The sequence below is a fragment of the Falco biarmicus genome, chromosome 16 (genome assembly GCF_023638135.1).
Source record: "Falco biarmicus isolate bFalBia1 chromosome 16, bFalBia1.pri, whole genome shotgun sequence".
NCBI classification, from domain to species: Eukaryota; Metazoa; Chordata; class Aves; order Falconiformes; family Falconidae; genus Falco; species Falco biarmicus.
In genome coordinates this window covers 1508494-1533302 of record NC_079303.1, presented here as the reverse complement: position 1 = coordinate 1533302, position 24809 = coordinate 1508494, and the positions used below count along the sequence as shown (strand labels likewise).

Here is a 24809-nt window from a genome sequence, read left to right as displayed (position 1 = left end):
CTGGCCGCCGCTGGGCGCTGCTGGTGCTGGTGCCGGTGCCGGTGCCGGTGTGACACGGGACTGCCCCCCCGTCGTTATTGCGCCCCCTGCCGGCCCCCCCTGGGCGCTGCCGGTGCCGGGACGAGACCGGACCGCCTTCCCCCTGGTCGTTACCCGCGACCCCTGAAGGCCGCCGCTGGGCGCTGCCGGTGCCGGTACCAGTGCCGGTGCCAGTGCCGGTGCCGGTGCGAGACCGGACCGGCCCCCCCGCCCCACCCCCCCCGTCGTTATCGCGCCCCCTGCCGGCCGCCGCCGCGTGCAGCCGCTCTGGTACTGCCCCCTACCGGGCCCCCCAGCCGCCCCGCTCCGTTATGGCGCCCCCTGGCGGCCCCTGCCCCGTCCCGGTGCCCTCCGGCAGCACACTCCCCCGGCGCCCCCCGGTGCTCAGGCTGCGGGGCCAGGGCCGCTCGGTCCGGGGCGTCCCAAGGGTCCCGCGTGGGCGGCTGGCGGCGGCCCCCGGGAGCGACCTGAGGGTGGGCACGGGGACCCCGGTGCCCCCTGCCCGCGGCGCTGCCCCCCTGCACAGCGCCCCCGTGCGGCCGGGCGGCTCCTGCGCCAAAGCAGGCCCAGCCGGGGGCCCGGGGATGGGGCTCAGGGGGGTGCCCCATCGGTGGGCTCTGGGTGGGCAGGTGACCTGGCACGCGCCCAGTCTGGGGGGCCCGTGGGCCCCAGTGCTCCCAGCTGAGGTGTGGCGGCAGGCAGGGGTCCAGGGCGCAGCACCGGGGAAGCGTTGGGTGAGCTTTATTGCTGATGCAGTGGGCACAGCGCTACACATTGCAAAGGGGCTCCGGGGGGGCGCGGGGTGGGGGTCGGGGGCACTGCGGGGCCCAACCCGCTGGCCCCCCGGCTGCCACCCTCCCCCGGGGGTCCCGGGGCATACAGTGTGCCTGCCCACCCTGTGCCCCCAGGGGGCTGCTGGTGTCACCGGCTCTGGTTCCCCCCGGCGCACCAGCTGGGCGAGCCCCACACTGCAGGGGGGATGTGGGGCAGGTGGAGCCACTCGGGTGTGGGGTCAAGAGGGAGCAAAACCCTCGAACCGAGCCCCCCACGCCATGCCCCGAGCCCCCTGCACCAGCCCGGGCTGACCTCCCGCTCTGTCCTCCCACTGCCCCCATCCCCGCTCTGCCCCCTTCCCTGAGCCCCCGGTTCCATTGAGCCGGCACCCCCGCGAGCCGGCACCCCCAGCCCACCGGTTGGAGCCCCCAGGGGGGAGACAGACCCTGCAGGCGAGTGGGGTTGGAGGGCACCAAGCCCCTTTGGCCAAGCCCCCCGCTCTGCAGCCCCCTCCTCTGCCCCCAGTCTCACCAGGCAGAGCGGGGCACGGTGCTGGCGACAGAAAGAGCTCGGGGGGCTCCACAACTGTCAACACAATAAATACAATGTCTTCCTCCGGCGCTGCACGGGGCGGCTGCGCTGGCCCTCCTCGGGCCGGCCCTTCCTCTGTCCCAGAGAGACCCCCGCTCCTCGGCGGTGTCACTGCGGGGTCCCACGGGGCTTGGCGTGGAGACAGTCACGAGAAAGGCAAGTGGCCCGGGGTCCGCCACGCTGCGGGGGCAAAGCTGTCCCGCTCCTACTGCAGCAACTTCGGTACCTCCACCTGCCAGAGAAGACACCCCGTTACTGGGGGGAGCTGGGAGCGAGGAAAGGGGACACTGGGGTGGCGCGGGGGACCCGGTGCAGACCCGCCGTGGTGGAGTGGGACCCTTGTGCTGTGGCTGTGTGGGGTGCTGGGCACCTGGGGACATCTCCCCCTTGGCCAGGCTGGCTGTCCCCACACTCAGGCTGAGGGGCAGCCCGGCCAGGGACACAAACTGGGGTGAGTGAGATGTTTCAAGGCATCATCCTGGGACCGGTGCTGCAGTCGCAGCCCCCCGGCCACCCTGGCTACCCCGCAACCCCAGGGTGCTGCCAGCGTGGCAGCGAGAGCTCAGTGAGCTGCTCCCCTTGAGGACCTGCTGCCAGCGTGGACACTGGTTTCTGCCAGGGGAGGTCCTGGATTTCCATCCCCCGGGGGTGTATGTTAACGCTGGCTTCACCCTCGTGTCCCAAACCCTGGAGCCAAACCTGCCCGCTGGATCTGCCCACCCCAGGGGCTCTGCCAAGGGATGGGGCTGCCCCGTCCGTGCTCTCTGCCAAGGGACGGATCTGCCAGCCCCATCTGCTCTGCGAGGGACGGTGCAAAAGGATGGATCTGCCTGCCCCGTGTGCCCAGCAAAGGGATGGATCTGCCCCTGCCACGTGCTCTGTGCGGGAGTTGGGACCGTTCCATACCCTGCACCGGAGCAGGACAAGCCCAAGTGACAGCAGATGTGACCTCAGGGCTCAGCCCACAGACTCGCCCCACGGGCAGACCCCACCGTGGCCCCACACTTGCCTTCCTGAGCTGTTTGAGGTTGCTGGAGCGGATGGCCGCCAGGAGCTGGTCCCGTGAGTTCTTCTCCTGGGCCGGCAGTGCCCGGTCTCCCAACTTCCTCTGCGTGGCCGGCGAGAGCGAGTTCCTCAGGCTCTCATTGATCAGTGGTGGGGCGAGCGGAGGAGGAGGTGGGGGTGGCGCAGCAGGCGCCCCCCCTTTCTTGGGTGAGCTTTTGGGGGAAGCCTTGGGGGACGGCTGTGGGGATGGCTTGGGAGACCCCTTTGGCAGGGCTCCGGGCTTGGGCACCTCCAGGAGATCTTTCTTCTCCCCACGCTCCTGTGCCAGTTTCTGCTCCTGGAGGCGTTTCTGCCTCTGTTTGTCCATGTTTCGGCTCAGCAGGTTGGTGACCGTCATGCGTGGTCCAGCCAGCTCAAAGTGGTAGCCCAGCTTCAGGAGCGTGGTGTTCTCCTTCAGGAGCTTGGCGATCTCCATCTCTGTCTTGCCCCCACAGATGTGCCGCTGGTTGTGGAAACGCAGCTCCGTCAGCGTGTTGTTCTGCAGCAGTGCCCGGAAAATGGCCAGGATGCCCTTGCCCGTGATGTGGTTGGAGTCCAGGTTGATGCTTGTCAGCACCTTGTTGGACTTCAGCATGATGGCGATGGCGAAGGCCACGTGGTCATCAGCACGGGTGTTGGCCAAGGCGAACAGCTTGACCACGGTGTTGAACTCTAGGGCCTCAGTGAAGCGCACCAGGGTCTCGTTGTTGATGCAGTCTGAGTTGTTCACGTTCACTTCGGTGACCTCGGCATCGTTGTTCTTCACCTTCTCGATGAGCTCATCAAAAATGCTGGAGGCTTCATCATCCTTGGCCTGATCCGAGGAGCTGCTGGTGGCAGGCTTGGAGGGGCTGCTCTTGGCTGCTGTCTTGGCCTCCTGTTTCTCCTCTGCTGCCTTTTCTGCCTCTGGCTGGGATTTCTCCTTCTCATCTGACTTTGATTTTTTCAAAGCTGAACCCTTGTCCTCTTCTTTTTTGTCTTTTTCTTTCTTATCTTCTCCTGTGTCTTCTGCCTGTTTCTTTGAGCCCAGACTCTTCTCATCTTCCTTTTTATCCTTCCCTGTGCCCTTCTTCAATGCTGAACCCTTTTCTTCTTCCTTTTTGTCCTTCCCTGCATCCTTCTTTAATACTGAACCCTTCTCGTCCTCCTTTTTATGCTTCCCTGCATCCTTCTTTAGTGCCGAGCCCTTCTCGTCCTCCTTTTTATCCTTCCCTGTATCCTTCTTTAATACTGAACCCTTCTCATCCTCCTTTTTATCCTTCCCTGTATCCTTCTTTAATACCGAACCCTTCTCGTCCTCCTTTTTATCCTTCCCTGCATCCTTCTTTAATGCTGAGCTCTTCTCGTCCTCCTTTTTATCCTTCCCTGCATCCTTCTTTAATGCTGAGCCCTTCTCATCCTCCTTTTTGTCCTTCCCGGTGTCTTTCTTCAACACTGAACCCTTTTCTTCCTCCTTTTTGTCCTTCCCCATCAGCTTTTTCTCCATGGCCTTGACTTTATCGTTGATAGCCTTGTCCTCTTTGGTCTTAGCCTCAGACTCAGCTTTAATTTTCGGGTCTGTTTTTGGAACATTTTCTTCTTTTTTAGAGTCTTTTCCCACCTTCGTATCCCGTTTCGGGGCCAGGTCTTTGGAAGGGGCTTCCTTTCCCTTTTCTTCTTCATTCTGGGCTCCCTTATTCTTCTCACTTGATCTGCTTTCCTAACGAGAGAAAAACACCAAGGCGTTACAGAGACAGATGCCTCCAGCTTCCAGACTCACCACCCCAGTTTCACCATCACCAGCTCCGCACCTTTGTCATGGGGGAGCCACCGCAGGGCACCGGGGGAGAGTGCCGCAGCCGGGGAGGGGGCACAGGATGGTGCAGGACAGTCCTGCCTCAGGAGCGTCTTAGACTATGCCTTTGAGCTGCCCGAAACCAGGAATTTACAGCAGAACATTGTGAGGGCATCATGCGGGGTCCCTGGAAGGTGGCAGGGAGATGCCGTGGGGGAGCACGAGGACAGCCAGCACCGCGGCTCTGCTGTGGCAGGGGACAGGCTGGTGGCCAGGACCCGTCAGGGAGGTGAGTGACCTGCTCCAAGTGGTGATGGTTCAGCCCTGGGTATGGGCCTGTCTCCTCCATCCCAGCGGAGTGACCCACCACCTCACGCTCACACCCTGCAGCCTGCGGCTGGTATCCTGGTTTCAGCTGGGATACGGTTAATTTTCTTCTCAGTAGCTGGTGCAGGGCTGTGCTTGGGGTTTGGTGTGAGCATAACCTTGGTACCACACTGGTGGTTTACTTGTTGCTAAGTTGTGCTTACTCTAAATCATCTAAATCCAGGACTTTCCAGCTCCCCCTGCTCTGCCAGTGAGCGGGGCACAAGGAGCCAGGAGCAGAGCCGGGACACCTGCCCCAAACTCGCCAAAGGGATATTCCACACCGTGGGTATCACACCCAGTATATAAACTGGGGGGAGTTGGCTGGGGGCCACCAATGGCCGCTGGGGGACTGGCTGGGCATCGCTCGGTGGGGGTGACCAACTGCATCATGCATCACTTGGGCTTTTTTTGTTTTTTCCTTCAGGTTTTATTCCTCTCTCTTTCTCTCTCCTTTTTGTTACTATTAGTATTTTATTTCAATTGTTAAATCATTCTTCTCGACCCACGAGTTTTGCCTTTTTCCTGATTCCCCTCCCCACACCACTCAGGGGGGAGCGAGCGAGCGGGCGGCTGCGCGGTGCTTAGCTGCCGGCTGGGGTTAAACCTCGATGCTGGACTTCGGAAAAGGAAGGTTTAACCCAGCCGAGGTCCTGGGTTTAGCATCCAAGTGCCCCGAATGCAGGCAGAGCCTGCGGCACCCAGGTGTGATGAGGTCCCCTGCAGGTCCTCAGGGCACCTTTGCTCTCCTTCTGCCTCCAGTCCCTTCCCAAAGGGCTCCAGAGGTCTGCGGGATGCCCTCCTCCATCCCCAGCGAGCCAGAGAGCCTAACAATCCACAGGGTGCACCTCCCTTAGCAGACGGCTCTGTCTGACCCTTTCCTATTCATACCTCCTACGAGTTATCCTCTTTCTAATCACCTTTTTAACGAGGGATGATCTGCTGCCTGTACCTCTGTGAACCCCAGGTGCTTTCCCAGCTTTCCTAAACGGTTTCTAGCTGGATGCTCTGCAGCTTTGCCCACTCCAGAGCCCAACACGCTTCCCATGCCGGCCTGGACGCGTGTGCAAGCAGGGAAATGTCCACAGCTGGTGACACAGGTGACACAGCCGTCACACCCTGGGCTCTCTGAAGCTGGCCTCCTTTAACCAGGTGTTTGCATTTTTGATCTCCCTGCAGAAAACCAAGGCAATGGGGACGCAGTTTATTGCTCTGTATGTCTTCCCAGCCCGTCTTCTTCCAGTGTCCAAAGGTTTCATCAGAGGGAAGAGCTTAACCGGGGTGGTCTGGGGGAAGGATGCAGATTTTGCTGCATGTGATGGGTGAAGCAGTGTCACTGCAGCTGGCAGCCCCTTCCCCTGCCTCTGGGGTCTTCCCATCTCTGTGCCAAGAAGCCGTGCAGCGGTGCCCTGGACTTCTTGTGTTTCTTCTCTCTCTGATCCAGCCAGGATGCCTGCTCACTCCCTAGTGGTCTGGCAAGCATCAGTGCTTTTGCTTTGACTGATTCCTGTATATTCACCCTCCAAAAGTGATTTTTGCCTTTGCTTTTATGCTTATCATGATGTCACTGTTGCATTCACCAGATTTTGGTACACCGGAGGAGCTTAGTCTGGCTTCTGGCTCTGCAACACTGACCTTCAGGCAGCAGCTACGCCCTCCCTGCACAGACGGATGCAACCCCAAGGCTTGATGGAGCTACCTCCGGCAGCAAAAGATTTTCTTCTTTTCCTTTGTGCTTTAGGGCCATTTGATCATTTGTTTCTTGCAGTCGAAGCCCTTTCTCATGTAATTTTTGGTACATTTGCCAAGCACCTGAACCTGGCTCTTGGCACAGCCTGTCCCGTGCACTGCTGCTGACCACAGCCCGAGCCGGCAGCTCCAGGGCACAGAAAATGCCTCACTGCAGCCTTCACCCATGGCTGACAGGGCTGCGAGGAGTCTCCCATCAGCATCATTATGACATGTTCTGCTTCGGCAGCCAAAGCCTTTGATCCCAGCTCAGTGCACGCAGCCTTCCAGCCTGTGGGTTTTCTTACGGCACCGCGCTCACTTCCTTCTGTGCCTGCAGCCATGCGGGCGCGGGACCAGGGCTGTCAGGGTAGTGCGGTAAGAGCAGGGCACTGGAGCAGGGTTCATAGCCCCGAACATCAGATGTGAGACACCTTCACTCCCAACTACGGACAGACAACTGAAGATGGATGAACCCCTGACACTGGGACCGAAGCTGCTGTACAGAGGAGGGTCCCACTGTAACGTCCACATCAGGGTTTGGCAGTTTAAACCTCCTTCTCCCCACTCAGCAGCCGGGGAGCACGTGGCTCCTGCCCCTTGCAGCGAGCCTGGCTCTTCCTGGCAGCCTGGCTTTGGCAGCATGGCTCAGCTCGGTGTGCTGGCCGGCGCCGGGGGGGTTCTGTGTGGAGGTGAGCAGAGGGTGATGTTCTGAGATGCTGGGAGCTGGGAGCCCAGCTGCAGAGCCGCGGTTAGCACAGGCTCAGAGCTACAGCTGCGCAATTCATCTGGGCATCCTCGGCTTGACCACAGCGATGCTGGCGACCGAACAGTGATGCTGGTGACCTGACAGCGATGCTGGTGACCTGACAGCGATGCTGGCTGCAGGAGGAGGAAGAAGCACCAAGGCACAAGGGTGGCAGAGTGGATGTCATCTTTGCTGGGGGGACTTTAGGACTTCAGGAGGAAGAAAGATGCCTCTGGGAGCTGCAGGTGTGATGCCTTTACAAGCTCCCTGGACCCTCTCAGGGCTAGGAGAGCACTGTGGCTTCACTCAGTGCCTTGAACCCCCACATGAGAGTCCAGACACCCTCGTCTGCAGCCAGGGCTGGCCGCCTCCTCCAGACGATGCCCTGCTTGCGATGGGTGTCTGTGCTGGGGCAGAGTGCGGCTCTGCCCTCCCAGTGCGCGGCACTGCTGGCCCTCAGGGACTGCTTTTTTGTGGAAAGAACTGGCCTGGCTGCGAGCGGGGCAGCCATGGGGACTGTTTGTACCTGGTGTATAAACAGATGCCATCTGGGTCGAGAGAGCTGTTTATTTAGTTAAGAGATTTCTTGGCTCCCCTGTGCAGACCTAAACAGGCGACAGAAAGGAACATACCAGAGCCGTACAGAGCCTGTCCCTGTGTTCACATGGCCCCGCGCTGCTGCAAACCCCAAGGACCAGGGATGGGGCTCCCAGAGGTGCCCCAGTGCCAGCATCACCCTGCCCCGGGGGCTGCGGGTATCGAGTGATGCCACCTCCTCTGGCCCTGGGCTGGTGGCCCTTCTCCCCAGGACATGCCCTGTTCCCAGGGCTGGGATGGTGCAAGGGTGCTCAGTGACTTCCTGAAGCATCTCGGTGAAGGAAGAGCCATGTCTGCCCTGGCGGGAGGCTGGGCAAGATGTGTGTGTGGGATGAGAGCTGCTGCCTCCCCCTGTCCCCCTCTGCCCAAGGCCATGTGGCCACGTGCCTTCGTCCCCTCCTGCCTGTGCACCCACCCCCCGGCTCTCGGTGTGTCCCACCACTCCAGCTCCACTGCGGGCGCCAGCCCTGGGTGGTGTCACCAGCCCAAGCTCTGCTCACTGGAGACAGTGCACAAGTCCTCCCCTCTGAGCTGGAAATACAGCGCGTTGCTCCAGCTCTCGGAGCTCGGCAGGCGAGCTGCATGGCAGGGTGATGCAGAAGAGGACAGATGTATCCCTCCCCTGGTCCTGAAACCCTGGCTGAGCCCGCAGCCGCCAGCGCACCTTCTCCTGCAGCCCAGGCCACCAGCCAGGCTGCCTCCATCTGCAGGGCCAGCGCCAGCCCTGCACCCCTCCATCGCCATCCTGAGTCCTGCCTGCTCGCTCCTCTCTGCCACGATGACATATTTACCTTGGATACCTAGAAACCAGTGCCACCGCACCCCCCTCCTGTGCCGTTCCCTCTGCTGTGAGCACAATTATTAGGGGAATATTTTTACACAGCGTGTCAGATCTTTAAAAATAAGCCTAATGAAAACAGCCTGGTACTTGGCTGATTAATCACCAGTGTTTTGATGAACTGAAATGCCTTCCCGTTTCCTCTAAATAGACTAAAATGAGCATTGCCATTGCTCGTTAGCATTTGTAACCCTCAAACCCACTCAGATGTTTCCTTAAAAGGCAAAGGAGACGGGAATTTCTTGCCTGGAATCCGAGTGCTCACAGCACTGCTCCGGGCGCTGAGGAAGGGATGGGGATGGGGATGGAGCAGCCGCCCAAGCCGGGCATGGGTGGGAGCGGAGGGGCTGCCGAGCTCTGCTGCTGGTGGTGGGGATGTGACGGTGGAGCGAGGTCCTCGGCTCCTGCCCTGAAAGCCCCATGGCTCGTTTTAGGGTAGAAAATTGCTGCTTGGGCGGTAGGTATCGATCTGGCTGATGGTGAATGAGAGCTGGTCACCCCGCTGTGCCCACAAGCAGGCTTCACAGCAAAAGGGGAACATGCTGGAGAGGAGAGGAAAGGATGGGCTATCCAGGGACCCACCGAACTTGTGCCCGAGCTGGAGGGAAGGGGTACTTCGTAGCCTGGCTGCTGCTGTTACAACAGTCCCTGGCGGAGGGGACATAGGGAAATGCACTTGTAGAAGAAATATTTTGTCTTTGGAAGGGGCCAGACTTCACCAGCCTGCAGTTATTTCCAGAGGCGCGTCCTGGGAAGAGTCCCTCATGGCCCACATTACCAGGCTGAACACGCTGCCCCACCACGCTGGCCACGTGCTCAGCTCAGCTAAAGAACAAGACGTAAGGATGGAAGCCTTGGGGAGCACATGCTGCCAAGAGCAGCTCCATGTTGGCTCTAGGGAGCCATGCCCCACCTGGGTTTGAGGAGGGCTTGGATGAAAGGGGGAAGCCAGGAGAGCCCAGGACAGCTCCTCCGTGAGGGCCACTGCTAGGGGCATGTGGCATGTGCACCCCAGGAGGAAAAGGGACCGCCAGCAAAAGATCTCAGGGCCAGACCTGCACCTGCAGTTCAGGTTAAAATGGCTCCAGAAACAGTGACCTCAACCTGCAGGCTTGGCAGAGGTCTCTAATGTCACCTGCAGCTCTGGTGGCCTCTGGAAGCCAGCTGTGAGACATCACCCCCCAGCTGATACAAGAGCATCAAAGGCACAAAAGGGAATTCCTGACCCAGGATCAGGCCCATCCCAACAATCACCGCCACTGGAAAATCCAGGGTTAGCTCCGCCATGGCCAATGGCTCCAGGTGCTGCTCGCTGTGGGTGGCCATGGGGACACAGGCTTCATGCACCCCCAAGCAGAGGGGCACGGTCCTCGCCTGCGTGCAGCTATGGGGCCATCTGTTCTTGAGGGGTATAAGGAGAAAACATGGAGCAAAGCAAGAGGCAAGCGTCAGCCCCTTCAGAAACCGCCCACACGGGGACACGGAGCCTATTTAGCCGAGTCGGAGCTGTGTGTCCGCTGCTTGCGCCTACGCTCTTGCAAGCACCAAGGGGTTACCACTGCTTGTAACCAAACTGCCCTGCACCAGTGTACAGCCCTCCTAAACCAAGATGCAGATGTCTGTGGAAGGACAACTGGACCAGCTCAACTTAATTAATCCTGGAATTATTTCAGTCACATGGAGTAACTTCTGCATGTGCATTGGAGCCCACCGGAGCCCGCGAGTCTTCTCCTTGAGACTCGCTGCCTCCCTCCACCCCAGCAGCTCCACCAGCAGAGCAGTTTCGGTGTGCTGGCTGCCTGGCATGTGGCTTTTGCCACCAACAGAGACTCTCCACCCAGAGCTGTGCTCCTTGCAAAGCAACCAGAATCCCTCCAGAGCTGTAGCGTTGGGGGATAAAGTCCAGGCCAAGAGACTGACCCATTCTTCCAGACTCTGCTGGAATAATGAGGTCCTCTTGCAGCCAACAGGACATTTTCCAGTTCATCTCTTGGCAGGGCACTGCTTAGGCAACAGGTACCCACCAGCAAAGCTCCATCGGTCCCAGTGATGGAGGGGCTTTTGGAGGTGGGAGAGCAGGGAAGTGGGGAAGCCCCAGGGATGAGGGGGGACTCTGAGAGACAGACAGACAGCTCACCAAAAGCTGTTGGTCAGCTGGGGGCTCCCAGACCAGACTGGCAAGGGAAGGAAGCTGGGTTTGGTTATTTCAAGTAGGGGGTTTAGGCATAATTATGGATCCATAACTAACAAGCCAACCTGGTATCACTACCTGAGGGGTTTCAGTCTGTCCTACACATGCTACTGAGTCCTACAAAGGTTTCCAGAGCCACCAGAGGCTCTGTTGAACCCACAGCTCTAAGCCTGAGCATCTGCATCATCTTCTGAAGGCACCTACTTAGATGCAGAGGCTAGAAACCCCACTGTCCCCTGCGTCCAAAGCCCAGCTCGAAATTGAGTGAGGCACCAGCATCCCACCACCCCTCAGTGTGACCGTGGGTGAAGGGAGCTGAGGAGGCTGGGCACAAGCCATGTGAGAGCTCCCAGGGAACAGGGATGTCCCCTGAGACTGTCCCACTGCACAGAGAAGTCCACTGAGGTGGCCAGCGGGCAAAGGCAGGTGGCTCTGCACTTGCCCTTCCTGGGTATTTGGGTACCTGTTGCCATTACGCTCTAGGCATGTGAGAGAGCTGCTGGAGCCAAGCTAAACCACAACAAGCTGGCCAAGCTACTCCTTTCCTCCATTCCTCATCCTGTTTTGAGTAACTCAGGGACAAGTCAGAGCCAAGGACATTCCTGGAAAAAAATGCTGTGTCCTTGGCCGAGCCCTGGGCGCCACTAAACCTGGGTTGCCAGAGACCACCAGAGGAAGCGGGACCACGAGGCTTCTGCTGACCCTGCTTGCCCAGGACAGCCAAGTCCAGGTCTATGTGACACCCACCCACTCACAAGAGGATCTGGCATTGCTCTACCTGCAGCAGTGCCAGGACAACCCTCCTGGTCCTTGGCTATGAGCAAACGCCACGGGCCAGCGTCACGAGGCAGCCTGCCTGCACCCCCGCACGCCCCGCAGAGCTCTGGCCCCCGTGGGCTCCCTGGTAGGGCCATTCCCAGGCAGCGAAGAGTTTCTCTCTTGGCACATTTGGATTCTTTTGGCATGAAGCAAGGGTGAAAGGACCTTGGCTTCCAGCACTGGGTCGGACGCAGACCTAGCATGACCCCCTGGCCATGCTCTATGTGCTAAAGCCCAGGGCGAAGTAAACAGCTCCTTGCCCTGCCCTGCCTCAGCTATCACTCTGTTATTTTAACGAGGAACTCAGTTATTCCCCTTCCCTTCTGCTCAGACCTTTCCGACCCCAAACATCACTGTCTCTTTGCACTTCCCAGGCCAATGTTTTTAAAAACATCCTCCTCCTGAGATGCAGCGCTGTTCTCCAGAGACTGGACAACTTCTGGCCCTGACTTTTGCCTTGCTTTGCCTTCACTGCTGAATTAGGGCTGACAACAAACATTTCAGCCGGGTTTCCTTTAATAGAATAGCGACAACGACATGCAGCCATTTTCCAGAAAGCCCTTAAAACCACTGGATACTCTGCAAATGGAAACTTTTGCTTCTCTAACAAAACCTGTTTTTAGCAGTCTGGGTTTTTCTCCTCTTTCCGTTGTATTCCCAGCTCCTTCTCCTGGCGCTGCCATGGCTGAACTGGATATTCCCAAGACGAGACCTTTCCCCTGATCACCTCCTCTTCGGCAGAGGTTGCAATGGGCAGTGAACATCAGCGGTTCATACCACGGCCACCTCAAGGCTGGATTTCTGCCTGGTGCACTTTCTGCCGGCAGCCCACAAAGAGCATTCCTTGGATTTTTAGGAACAGAACTGCAGTTCATCCCTAGCAAGTCTTAAATCCTATGTCCTGTCCTCTGTGTCACGGGGGCTGGATGATTGAGAAGGAGGGATCTGGCTCCCAGCCTCCTGGGACTACAGGGAAAACATCTCCAGGCCCCCTGCAGGTGCAGGTCTCCCATGGGTCCCATCACCCAGCTCACAGGACCACCACAGCCACCCCACGGCATCACCAATGGCCGCAGGTACCCAGTGCAGGAGGCTGAATCAAGGTCTTTGAAGCAGGTGAGATAAGCCCCAGCCCTAGGTGCCTACCTGCCAAAACCAGAGAGCTGTTTGCTGGTCAAAACCCTTAAACAGCTTATGAGAAACAGGAGCACTGGCTCCTTAGGCTCCCACCCCATATGGGAGCTGCAGTCCAGAACACAGCACTCAATCAGAGAGAGAAAGGCATGCCAGGAGTCACGATCTCTAGTTCTTAAAAACTGAAGATCTTCCCTGAAAGGAAGCAAACCACAGCTCCCCTCCTGCGGTGGGTGGCTCTCGTGGCTGGTTCCCATGCTGGGCAGGGTTGTCTTCTGCCATGGTCCCTTCTGCAGGACCGCTCGGAGCCCTCAGTAGTGTCTGGCAGGTCTTGGCATAGATCCTGACCAAAATATCTTGTCCCAGCCCTGGGCTACTCAACCCAGTGTCAGTGGGCTGCACGCACCAGAACTTCTGCGACCCTGGGCTGTCACCTCTCCTGTTGCATTTCTGCAGCTCTTGCTCCTGTCTGTTTTCAACCTTCCCTGGACGGCACTCTGGGCTGAGGACAGGACTGAGCAGGGCTCACGTCACTTCATGGCGTGGCTGCTCCACCGCCGCTGCCGCTCTCCGCGCCACGACTTCAAAGCCAGTGCCCTGACACCTCCTCCCCTGCGAGGTGAGATCCTCTCGCTCCATCGTGCTGCGATTCCCACACGGCAAAGGGTGGGCTTGAGTGACACGACCGGTTAATCCCAGCGTCCTGCTGGGAGCTGAGTCACCAAGACCATTTTAGCATGCACATGACATCATAACACTGCGAAAGAAAGCGATACATAAAGGACCCCAGCTCTTTTCCTCCTCTGTACATCTATTTATCAGCTCAACATAAACAGATAATAAACCTCCCGGGTAGCTCGGCCCATATAAGCTAAACACTCCAAGCATTTCCATGGATTTATATGCATCCCAGTTGTGGCTTATGTAAATATAGTACTCAGCTTTTTACTCCTGTTTTTTTCAGACTGACTAGAAATTCAGCTTTTTTTCCTGCTTGTGCCCTTAGATGGACCGTGCATCTCCCAGACAGAGAGCGTGCCTTTGGAGTGACCTACGAGGACGCTGGGAATGCTTTGTGCTGCCACTCGCCCCGGTCACAGCAGAACAAGGTCTCTGCCACCATTTCCCAGCAGCATTACAAAAACTCCGATCTGGCCGCGAGGTTCCTGCTCCCCCCACTTGTTCAGATGTGCAGGTCAAACCTGGGTGCGTTGCCACCTCACTTGCTTCAGCCGTTCTCTATATTGCAGATGCTTCAGTTTTCTGTCATGGAATTGTTCCTGCTTCTCTTTTCGCCTTGCAGGTCTGTTTTATCGTCTGCTGCTAGCTGACAGCTCTCGCTTCTGGTGCTTGCCTTTCTCGTTACAGGCTTGGTATGTTTTCAGAAATAAAGAACAGAACATCTGAGCACAGACAATGGCAGTTTTCATTTCTGAACAACAGAAGGTGACAAATAAAAGGGCTCTCCTGGATGGGCTGCTCTGCAGCGGGCTGGAGAGGCCACAAAGCAGACCATCTGTTGCTTCCTTTAAGGACCAAATAGGAACGATTTAATACCTTTGGCTTCTTTCAAAATAAGTGACTGTTCTGGATATCTATGGATATCATCCGTGGGATTGGACACAAAGACCAGCGACCCGCCAGCTCCATTCCTATTCTGTGTGTTGGTGGCAGGTTGCACCTTCATCCCCTGCCTACCCCAGCGTGAGCTGGGAGCTGCTGAAGAAGCACCGGGAGGAAGGGTACCCCAGTGTCACCCACCCCTTACACCTCTTTTGGAGGCCAGGAGCTGGGCAGAGCAACAACATGTTCTGATGAGGCATCCAGCCTGCAAGAGACCTGCCCAGGACATGGTTAAAAGAAAGGCAAGAGCTGGAAACTGGTGAAGACTCTTCCAAGGGAGAAGGAACAGTCTTGGCATCTTGACAGAACTGGCTGATAAACAGAACAGCAGAGTTTAAATACATACATGTTAGTCACAGACTGGTAAGATGCTTAAAGAATGATACAACCACTTCTTTTCCCTTGTTTGTAATTTCCCTTGAGTCTGTCCCAACTATTTAAATGTGGAGCTTGTTTTTCCTCCAGATATTTTCATGAAAAGATGACAAGCTTTGAGCAGTAATAAGAAATCTAAATGCTAACTTGCTTTTCCATAGTGTTGAAGAGGGCTTACTGTTAAGGATCTCCACTTTTCATGGTACCTTCCTCTACATACAGCCACCAGTAGCTGGATTAAATACCACCCAGCAGCAAGTGCCAAGCCTACACCACAGACCCCAGTAAGCTAGAAAGCAAGGCAGGACTTTTTACAAGACCTTTCCAAGGAGTTTTGGCATCCTTACCCACGGCAATAGGACCTGCTGCCCTCTGGCACCGACACCCTTCAAATATGCTGCATTTGGATGAGGTGAACTCCCTCTCAGCTCACTGCTTTTCCCTCGGCATCAAAACCTGGCTGTGAGGACCACTGTCCCACCACTCACTGTCAGCTGTATAAGAGCCTACAGCGAAGAGTGCCGGCAACACAGAGACAGCCCCAGGAGCTCTGCACCAGGCAGAGCAGCCTGCAGGGAGAAGGATGCATGGACCTGGAGCAGCAGTGAGACACCTGAGAGGAAGGGGAAAACTGAGCCCCCTCAACTTTTCCTGTGGGAAGGGTGTTCAACCTTCAGGGCACAAAAATACAGGGACGACCTGCACTGTGCAGAGCTGGCCCTGGCTGTGCACATCTGCCCTGGCGTCCAATGTCTCCTGTGCAGAGCCTTCTCCTTCAAGAAGCTGGCCCCTAGGCTTACATGGAAGGAGGCAGCCACCACGTGTGCAAGCATCTTGCTAAAAGAAGTTCTGCGGCCCTGGAATGAATCCCCTTGGTCAGCAGGATAATGCCCCCGTATGCAATTTCCCTGCATTTCCCCAGTCATTCGTGCTCGAGGCTGCGTCAGTGCAGCCCTGTTGGGAGGCAGGACTGGGGACTCTGATGAGACTGGGACATCCAGGTGTCCTCTCCTTACAGGTGAAGTTGAGGGAAGGAGGCTCCATCCATTCCCAGGGAAGATGGTGGTGCAGAAGAACAGTGCAGGGAGGGGCTGCCTTGGCCACCACTGCTCAGTATTTTGGGAGCCACCTAAGGCCGCGGTGAGGCCAGGTGGGAATCCAAGGAGAGTCGAGAACGGCAGCAGGTGGATTTTGTGGCACGCTTTGTAAAGGAAAACTTCCTGCTGTGAATACAGCGGCTGCTACGGAGCACTCATCTGCCAAACCACCTGGTCCCACGGCACACACGGTTCACACGCAGTGGTCGTCCCTTCCATGGGGTAGCTCTTCTCAGCCAGGTCCTCCCCAGCAAAGGTACCCCCAAGGGGGTTTAGGAGTGACCCAACGCCAGTGGGAAAGATTGGGGTACCTCCAGGGTGTACATCACAGTGCTATATGCACAGACACATGTTTTTTAAAGATGTCACCAACAGCAGAGGAAGAACTGGACAAAGCCAGGCTGACTCTCACCAGACCCGTCTCCTCATACAGCTCAGCTGTCAGAGAAACCCACCCCACAGAGACACCCCGTCCCCCTGGCACAGACAGCTTTTCCTCTGCCAAAGAGAAAACCCAGGCACGATACATAGATTTCAAGTGACAGCAAGTCAGCTGTGCCCCCAGGTAAATCATCCTTTGGGTAATGCCACCACTTCAACTTTACAGCACGTTTCTAACCTGAATTTTTCTCTCCTTATGTCTTTGCCTGCTAAGTAAAGAGTCATGAGCTATTAGAAATCATCCCTTCATTTATCTTCTTGTGAATATTAGTTTAACTTTGGCTCCCGTGATACATGGACCTACAGGAAGGTCTTGAGCGCATCCACAGAGAGGCACTGTCCCAAGCCCCACTGTTGAACTGGGGTTTACTTCCACTCGCAAGCAATACAAAATGAAGATTAATTAATTAATGCATCACCAAGATGTGAATTTGGCTCCACAGCGTGGAGAAGTCAGGGCAAAGCTCACGTCTATTTTGGGCTGTTTATAAACTGGTTCCTAGTTACCCAAGTTTGCCCTTTTCATCACTAAGAAGATGTGTTATTATGTAGTTACAATATTTCTAAATATACCCACTCTTCCCAGTATTTAGAAGGGAATGGAGTTGCCTGGAGCCAGTTGAAGAACGGAACAATGACTGCAAGAACTCTGAGATGGGCAGAAATTTAACCTTTCCCTTTAAAATACCTTATTTTGTACTTTGGAGAATTTCCTGCACACCTCAGCTAACAGGCAACATCCCACCAACCACTGCACAAAGAGGGGGCAAAGGAGGGATGGAAGAACAGGAAGGAGGAGGAAAAATAATGGGGAGACAGGAGCACAGCAGCCTGGACCAGCGTGCTGCCAGCCCTGCGTGGACGCTGCTGGGTCCCCGGTCCCGGCAGGCTGCGGGGAGCTGGAGCGGCCGTTGCCCCACGGGGGCTGCGACCCAGTCACCTCCCAGCTTCACAATTAGCAATAACGATACAGCCCGAGGCACCGCCGCGGAGCTGGGCTAGGAACTCCTTAATATTTTCTATCCTCAGTGCCTTGGTGCAATCTCTGTAGTTCAAGGACCAGAAGCTAACCTCCCGTCCCTCCCTACTGAAGAGATTTCACAGACACAGAATAGCATCTTCCACATGTTCCGAAGGCCAGTCCCACTGGAATGACTTCCCATTCCTTCCCTGCTCTCATGCCTGTGCTTCCCTCCCATGCTCACACGTCCGCTTCTTGCTTGCAAAGGTTTTGCTCGATGGGTTTCGTCGGGGATGCCAGGCGCCGTGTGGGCTTGTGATGCACAACGCTGGGAGCCGACAAGGGAGAGGGGCAGGGGGGACATGGATGGGGTGATGCCTGCACTTGGCTGGAGGAATGCCACCCCCCGCGGGTGCGCAGCCCCAGCGCTGGGGTTGGCAGGCACAAGCGCTTCGCTGCCCGCCGCAACATGAAAACTATTGATAGTAGAGAGGGATTTGTCATCAGGAGCCTCAGAGCTCTGAGCAGCTGGGTGAGAGCTCGAGAGCCAGCCGGGATGCTCTGGATGGCTCCATGTTCTCACTCTACCCTGCAGCAAAACACAACCTTGCGGCTGCCTCAGGTGGATGGAGCCTGGGCTGGTTTCTGCGATGCTTCTGTGGCCCAACGATCCTGTCCCATCCTGTCCTCGTGCCCCATGGTGGAGCAGAGGTCCTGCTCCACCACCGGCATGGGCTGACCTGCCAGCGCTGCGAACTGGCATTTTCTAGGTGCTAATCCCAGGTCCTAACAATGCCAAGGAGGAAGGGGTAGAGGATATTTTTTTCTTGGCCTCCAGGGACTGAAATAGAAGAAAGTCAGTTCTGCCATATCCAGTTACTGCAATGCAATCTAACTGGGCCTGTTTCACTGACAAATCTGACTGGCAGCCAACTTGCTTTGTCTTCCACGGCCCAGAGCTACTGAAGCTCAAAGGAGAGCACAACCAGTGCTTTTCTCAGGACCCCCGTCGCTGCCCTCCCCACCAGCCAGGGCTGCACACCCTCTCCTGGGTCACCTCTCCTCCCCGTGTCATCCCTTGCCACCATCCCGAGTCCTCTCCCGCAGCACACAGACACACAGAATCCCAGACTGGTCGGGGTTGGAAGGGATGTCTGGAGATCATCTAGTCCAAGCTGCTGTTGAAGCAAGCTCACACACACTCTCAGGTATCTTCCAAACAATGCAGTGTTTAACCAGACCGTTTCCCAGCTCTCTTTTTCCAAAAACCACACGTTTCCTCTCTTCCTCCTGATCACAAATACTTCCCTATCCCACTTCCCAGTCAACTCCTCATCTTCCCATGGCTAAAAACAAAATAGCATCATTAGTGATGTCGAACGCTTTTTCAGTGCCAGCTCTCAGTGCTGGCTGCAAGCCGGGATTACCTGCAAACCAGTGCAAACCCTTGCAATGTCACTGGGATAACTGGTCCCACATAACAGCATTTCCCTTCCCAGACAGTTTTGTCCTGCAGCACCTGCAGTTCCCCACCACAAGGCAATTTTCCACCAGTCCACCAGTGGGAAAATAAGCCCAGCGCTCTCGTGGCGAGGGGCACGGTGCTTTTGGTCCCCCAGCCCACGCCAAATGCCACATATAGAAGGTGACGGCTGCGAGTGCCTTGTCCTCACAGCCGAAGGAAAGCACCCTGGCTGCACAGCCAGAGCTTTCAAAGGGGTGGGGAAAACTATTTAATCCCTTGTTCAGGTCTCCGAAATAAACCTTCATTTATCTATAGTTGCAATTTTCATCCATTTCTCCCTGTTTTCTCCCAGGCTCCGGTCAGGAGAGTACCTTCCTATAATATACTCTGTTAACATCCAGAAAGAGCTATTTCTAAGTCCTCACAGGTTAATTAGAGCTTGATTACTGAGCTGGAAGACCTAGGGTACTGCTGGGTGACCTGGAATAGATACAGAATCAGAGCCAGAGCAGTCCGTTAAGAGGGGTATCCACATAAGCCTTTGCTCCGCTTATGCAGCTGATAACTCCTCAGCCCTGTCCCGTCACAGCAGATGCAAATCCAGCCTGGGACATGAAATCTGTCCATGACTACACAGATAAATAGCTGAAGAGTCTCCCTCTTTCACTTTCTGGCTCAGCCTGCTGTGGAAAACTAGGGAAACCAAATGCTTCCCGGCCTCCCACACATGGAGCACATACCAAATATTCTTAGTGCAGAGGTTAATAAATGTTACAGAGAAGTGGGATTGGCTCCCACTAAGGCAAGGCACAAAGAAAGGAGAGGGACTGGCATGAAGCTTTCTAGCTCAAAGAAAGCTATTAAAGGATTTGCCAGGTGCAGAGGAGGAGATAAATGTACCCAAATCAAAAGAAAAGAATGAATTTGAACTGAACAATACACACAAACAGCTTGGGGCAAAACCTGCTTCTTGGGGTGATTTCCATAAAGCAGTAAACTTTTTTTTATTCCACAAGAACCAGAGACTGTTTCAGCTTTTGGACAAGAAGAACTGAAAGGACCAAGAGTTGGGAGGTTTCCAAAGGAAAATAACAGGAGGAAAAAGAAATGCAGCCCGCAGGACTGCTGTTGCTGCACCGGCCCCTCCAGCTGCCTCCTGGAGCACCACCTCTGCTCCCAGCCCTGCTGAAGGATGTTCAAGCAGAGGCAGGGAGAAAATCCCTGGCACCAGCACAGGTTCTGGCTTTGCGAGCGACACCGGGATTTCACGAAATACCCTGTTCCCTCCCGGAGTGCCTGGCCCAGCTCCCTGCCTCGCTGCTCTGGCCCCTCCGTGACAGCTACTCCTCCTCACAAGCAGCACAGCGCTCCTTTCTCGGGGTTCGGCTGCAACTTCTTGTCCCCCAACCCGGCGGGCGTGTGCTCACAGCTATGCCCCGGCATTTCTTACAGAAAGAGCTCAAGCGTGGGGAGATGTGACTTACGTCTATCGAGTGTTCCCTCTGAATAAGTTTCCTGGTCTCCTTTTCGCAGTGATTGAGCACTGTGTCGCAGTTTTGCGAGCCAGGTGGGGAATTTTCTGTTTGGTTTTTCTGACTGAGCTCCAGAGGGATGCTTCCATCTGGATCCACCACATCCAGCTCCTTTTCCAGCTCTTCCATCTCCTCTGGAGACAGAGTAGACAACAAACTGTCAATATCTGGATCTTCACTAACTTGTCGCCGGTATTTGGCCACTTTGGACATCTTGGCTCGCTGGCGAGACACGGTTGCGGTTGTGTGTGGTACCCAAGGAAGGAGAAAAAAAAAAGAAGCCGAAGCTCCAGCACCACTTCCCCCAGCGGCAGCAGGTGCTGAAGTGTTAAATCTCAGCAGCTCTCAATCCCTGCAGCCCGGGATCTAGTAGCTATCTAGAGGGGACACCCCTCGGTCCCAGGGTTGGCCAATAACAGGATCCAGCCGGGATTCGGGTGCTGGGAAGCCAATGGAGCCCAGCGGGAGGCGGGGAATGGTGCTATCAGAGGAGCCTGAAACCCGAGGACATTCCAGGGAACCATGCAGCGCTGCATGACCAAATTTAGTCCGGAGCATTTCGCCTTTTAAAGGCAGTGGGCCAACCTAGTGAGAAAACACGCAAAAATGCACAAGCTGGCAGGCTGGAGATCGGGGGTGGGGTGGGTAGGGGAGGCCCATCCCTGGCATGTGCCCATGGGTGCTGGGGGGCTACTAAAGAGGTCAGTGTGGCTCCAAAGATATGAGGCGTCTCCTCTGTCACAGGAGGGGAGAGTTTCTGCTGTGGCAGTGACCACTCTTGGCTGAAATGGGCAATAAAGCGCCCACCCCAGAGAAAGTTTTCATCTTTATCCCACTGTCCTGCAGGAGCTGTGCGGTTAGCCAAAGCGCACAGCCCTTCGGATAGAGGTGGTGGGTGGCTGCGCTGCTGGTTTCTTTACGAAGGATGTGCAACGTCCAGCACCTTTGCAGCAGGAGGGAGCAGGCACGTGCCAGCCCAGCCCGGCGCCTGCCCCTTGCTCTGCGAAGTCTGATCCCAGCACTGTCCCCGAGTCGCTTTAGGAGAGCTTCTGCTGCTTCCCGTCCTCTGCAGAGGTGTTTCTGCAGCTGCTCTTCATCACAACCCACTTACCCCGCCAAGCCCCAGAGACGTCCCTCCTGCACAGACTAAATTCCTGAGTCTCTCCTGCGTCTGGTTCAGGCAGTGCCCTAAGCCTGGGCTTTGGTTGGAGGCACCTACTTTCCATCAACCTAATCCATAAAGCTTACTGGCACCAGCAAATTCTCCCAGAGGGATGGAGGCGGGTAGGCTCTTCTCTCTAGGTTTCAGGGCAGCTTTACCCCATGCACAGCATTTTGTACCTGTTTGTTATGCTGCCAACTTCATCCTTTCTTCTTCATCCTCCTCATATTTACTGCCTGCTCTCAGGCCTCTCTCTTTGCTAGTTCAAGCAAGCAGCCCTTTCATCTTCTCCAGTAAAATAAGCCCTTGTAAGATTTTCCTTGCCAGCCTAATCACCTTCTCTGCCTGTCTCCCTGGCTCAGATCCCATCCTGAACACAGGCAGAGGGTGCTCCAGGTGAGCCTCCCAATGCCTTGTGCTACAAACTAGACATACCCCATCTTGATGGGAAATGTACATTCTTTGTTGCAGTCTAGGATTTCATTTATCTCCGGCATCACAGCGCCCAGCTCCCGCTCATATCCTTCCTATGATTCACCAGCACGACTGAGATTTTTTCCAGATTGTAGAAGAAACTGTTGGTTTTAAGTTTCCAAGCGCATAACCTTAAACATTGCTGCGCTGAATTTCATCTCGCTTCACCCCATTGCTTCTATCTCCCTGATATCATGACCCTCATCTTGGTGCTCACTTGCACCAAGGACTAGGAGGGACACAGCCATCCCCTTCTCCTTCGTCTGGCTGCACCCCAGTCAGACTCTTATCCTTCCCTCACCCCAAAACTGCCACTGAAGGCAACAGGAACCAGAGTGAATGTAGCATATCAGTGTCTACCTGGTGCTCTCTTCGGCCGAAGAAGCCAAATGAGTGTCTTGTTCCACCTTACTACAGCCCTGAACCTCTCTAACGTGCTGTCTGTCTGCTTTTCAGGATACATGGTTCAAAATGTTTTAATACTATGTCTTCTGGAAGAGAAATTTGAGTTAACAGTCTGGGGATGGACAAAAAGGCCAAACGCCTGCTGTTCCCATGCGGTGTTGCTGTGCTCAGTCACCAAGTGCCTGTAAGAGGTAAGTAATGAACTGGAAGCTCAGTTCCCAACTGGAGAGGGCACAAAAAAATCGGTAGAGAGGAATCATAGCTGTGTGTCTCCCTCTTCTGGGAAAGATCCAAGCTTCCTCGGGTGTGCCACCCCTGGCTCCAGGGACAGGGTATGTGGACAGTCCCAGGGCCAATCTGCAACACTAAAACAGAGAAAGAAACTTTCTACCGGTGAGCAAACCCTAGAATTGTCTTTCTGTCTGCCTGTCTTTCCTTCACAACTCTTTCCTGCATTGTAAATCAGTTTTCAACAGAATAAAATCACTATCAACACCTTGATATGGTCTCTGTTTTGTTCCTGAATCCTGACTCCAGTGATGAGAAGCACCAGACACTGAGCTCTCTAAGAAGCTGTAAAGGTGACCTGGGAGGCTCTGAGTTTCTCCTGAAGTATGACACATCCTTCCCTGATTTGGGAGTCCCTGCCTGCCAGGCTCTGCTCCACTGAGCTGCAGAGCTGGCTACGCCGAGGTAACACAGAGTCAGAGCTTTGCAAAGAAATACTCCTTCATTAGCAGAAAAGCTGTGAGAGAAGCAGGGGTCACCCTAAACTTGGGGTTTATAGTGGATGGTTTTACTGCAATTCATCTTGGCTGTCACGTCTCTTTTTACATGGGGATGAGTACGGCTGTGACTGCACCATATTCCACAGGTGCTGTAAGAAAGAAAACACTGAAAGAAAATCTACTGTTTTCACCCCAGAATAAGAGGAGCTCTGGATATGTCTGCACTGGCTGCTCCTTCATGGGCCACCAGCGGCTGGGGATGAGCCTGGGGACCCTGGGCCTTGCACGCAGGCAGCTCCAGCCACCGTGGGCTTGATGCTGGCTCTTTGGGGCTGTGCCAGGCAGGTCAGCGTGGTGCGGTATGATGCAGTTTGGCGCAGAGGAGCTCCCAGCAGCTCTGCATCTCTGCCGAGGCTCCCTCAGTCTCTGCATTTATCAGGATCCCCATCTCCATAGCAACTGGCCACCTTGGAGGCACTAATGAGTATTTCTGCACAACATGCTTTTGAAACACAGCAACATGATTAGCCACGTCTTAGAGATGAGGAACTGAGGCAGAGTCAGGTTAAGTAGCTTTTCCAGGCACATGTACCAGGTCTCTGGCTGAGCTGGGAAAGCTTTCCATGCCCCGGCCTAGGAGCATCCACCTACCTTTATTTTCTCCTATTAGCTGATAAAGATCAACTGAAAATGGGATGGATTTTTCTGATCTGTTTTATTTCCTTTTCCTTCAGAGTCTGCAGGAAGAAAGGTTAAAAACACCGAACCTTTTTCATTTTATAAGATGTTCTTTGAGAAAGCAACATCTCCCTGCCCAGCTGTGACAGGCAGCTGCTCTGGTCCCATGGACAGTGAGAGAAACCAATTCTCTCCAAAACCCAACTGCAACTTCACCCAAAACCTCCCTCTGCAACACACCTGCTCACGAGAGTGAGGGAAGCGTGGAGAAGACATTATATATTGGGAAAGGAACCAACTCCTGCTCGCAGGGAAATTCAGAAATCCCCAGAAAGCCCTTGAGCACCTTTACCAGCAGCCTGCTGGTACACCAGCACTGGAGGCCCCTTTGGTGACTCTGGCCACTGAAGCTCAAGCACCACAGGGGCTCAGCAGGGGGTTTCACAAGTTGAAAGGGATGGCCAGAATGATCATTCAGCCTGATAGAAATAACCTGCCACTCTTTAGGGGAAAGAACAAGAGCTACTGCAAGAAATCGCCACCCTAAGAAGGGTCAGACCAGCGTGGGACCAGTCGCAGCAGTAACAGTGGACATGGGAGCAGAGAGGTTGTCTCCCAGGCTCCACCAGCTGGGACAATGCTGAGATTTTTCACTCTTCCCATCTCCTCTCCTTGGCCAAAGTAGAAGCCACAATACCACCTTCTGGTAATCTCCATTACTGCATCACCCCCTGCTCCCATCCTGCCTTAAATAAGGACAAACGTGCCATTGTCACACTCAGATCACGAAGGCTTACAATTACAAGGAGTCTTTAAAAGCCTTTGAAAACAGCAGATTAAAGCAGGTGGAGCATTCCAGTTCCTTTCCGTTGCTTCAGCCCATGATTTATTAGAGCACTTAAGTGCCTTGGCATGCAATCTGCATCGCCTGTTTGAACAGAATGATTTACCACCCTTACAAGAGAGCATAGTGTAAGGTTAAATTAGGAGTGTGAAAAGAATAAGCAATTTACAACTTGGAGCACTTGTGAACATGTGGGGAAAGACTCTGGAGGCTTTGTAGGCTGCCCTGGCATTCACTGCTAGCACAAGAGACTAATTCTTGGGTTTTCAGCTCTGCCTTCCCAGCCTCTCTGGAAAACTGCCCACTCGCAGGCACCGTCTCTTGAGCAGGGACCTCAAAGCCCAGCTCTCACCCATGCTGCCTGGCCCACAGGAGCATCCC

General features: G+C 55.4%; 1 protein-coding gene across 1 annotated transcript; it reads right to left on the bottom strand.

The window, feature by feature from the left end:
• Positions 1-758: 758 nt before the first annotated feature.
• On the bottom strand, positions 759-20596 carry LMOD1 (leiomodin 1). Its single transcript, XM_056361810.1, has 3 exons — positions 20090-20596; positions 2414-4147; positions 759-1636 (listed from the first exon to the last, which is right to left on the bottom strand). The coding sequence occupies exons 1-3, from the start codon at positions 20348-20350 to the stop codon at positions 1610-1612; spliced, it is 2022 nt and encodes a 673-aa protein (XP_056217785.1). The 5' UTR covers positions 20351-20596; the 3' UTR covers positions 759-1609.
• Between the last annotated feature and the right edge of the window lie 4213 nt (positions 20597-24809).

Excerpts from the sequence above, each read along its gene's own strand:
- LMOD1 (XM_056361810.1), bottom strand. The coding sequence starts at position 20,350 with ATGTCCAAAGTGGCCAAATACCGGCGACAAGTTAGTGAAGATCCAGAT. Across the intron at positions 4,148-20,089 it reads AGAGGGAACACTCGATAGAC|GAAAGCAGATCAAGTGAGAA; the intron begins GTAAGTCACATC and ends TTCTCTCGTTAG. Across the intron at positions 1,637-2,413 it reads ACCTCAAACAGCTCAGGAAG|GTGGAGGTACCGAAGTTGCT; the intron begins GCAAGTGTGGGG and ends CTTCTCTGGCAG.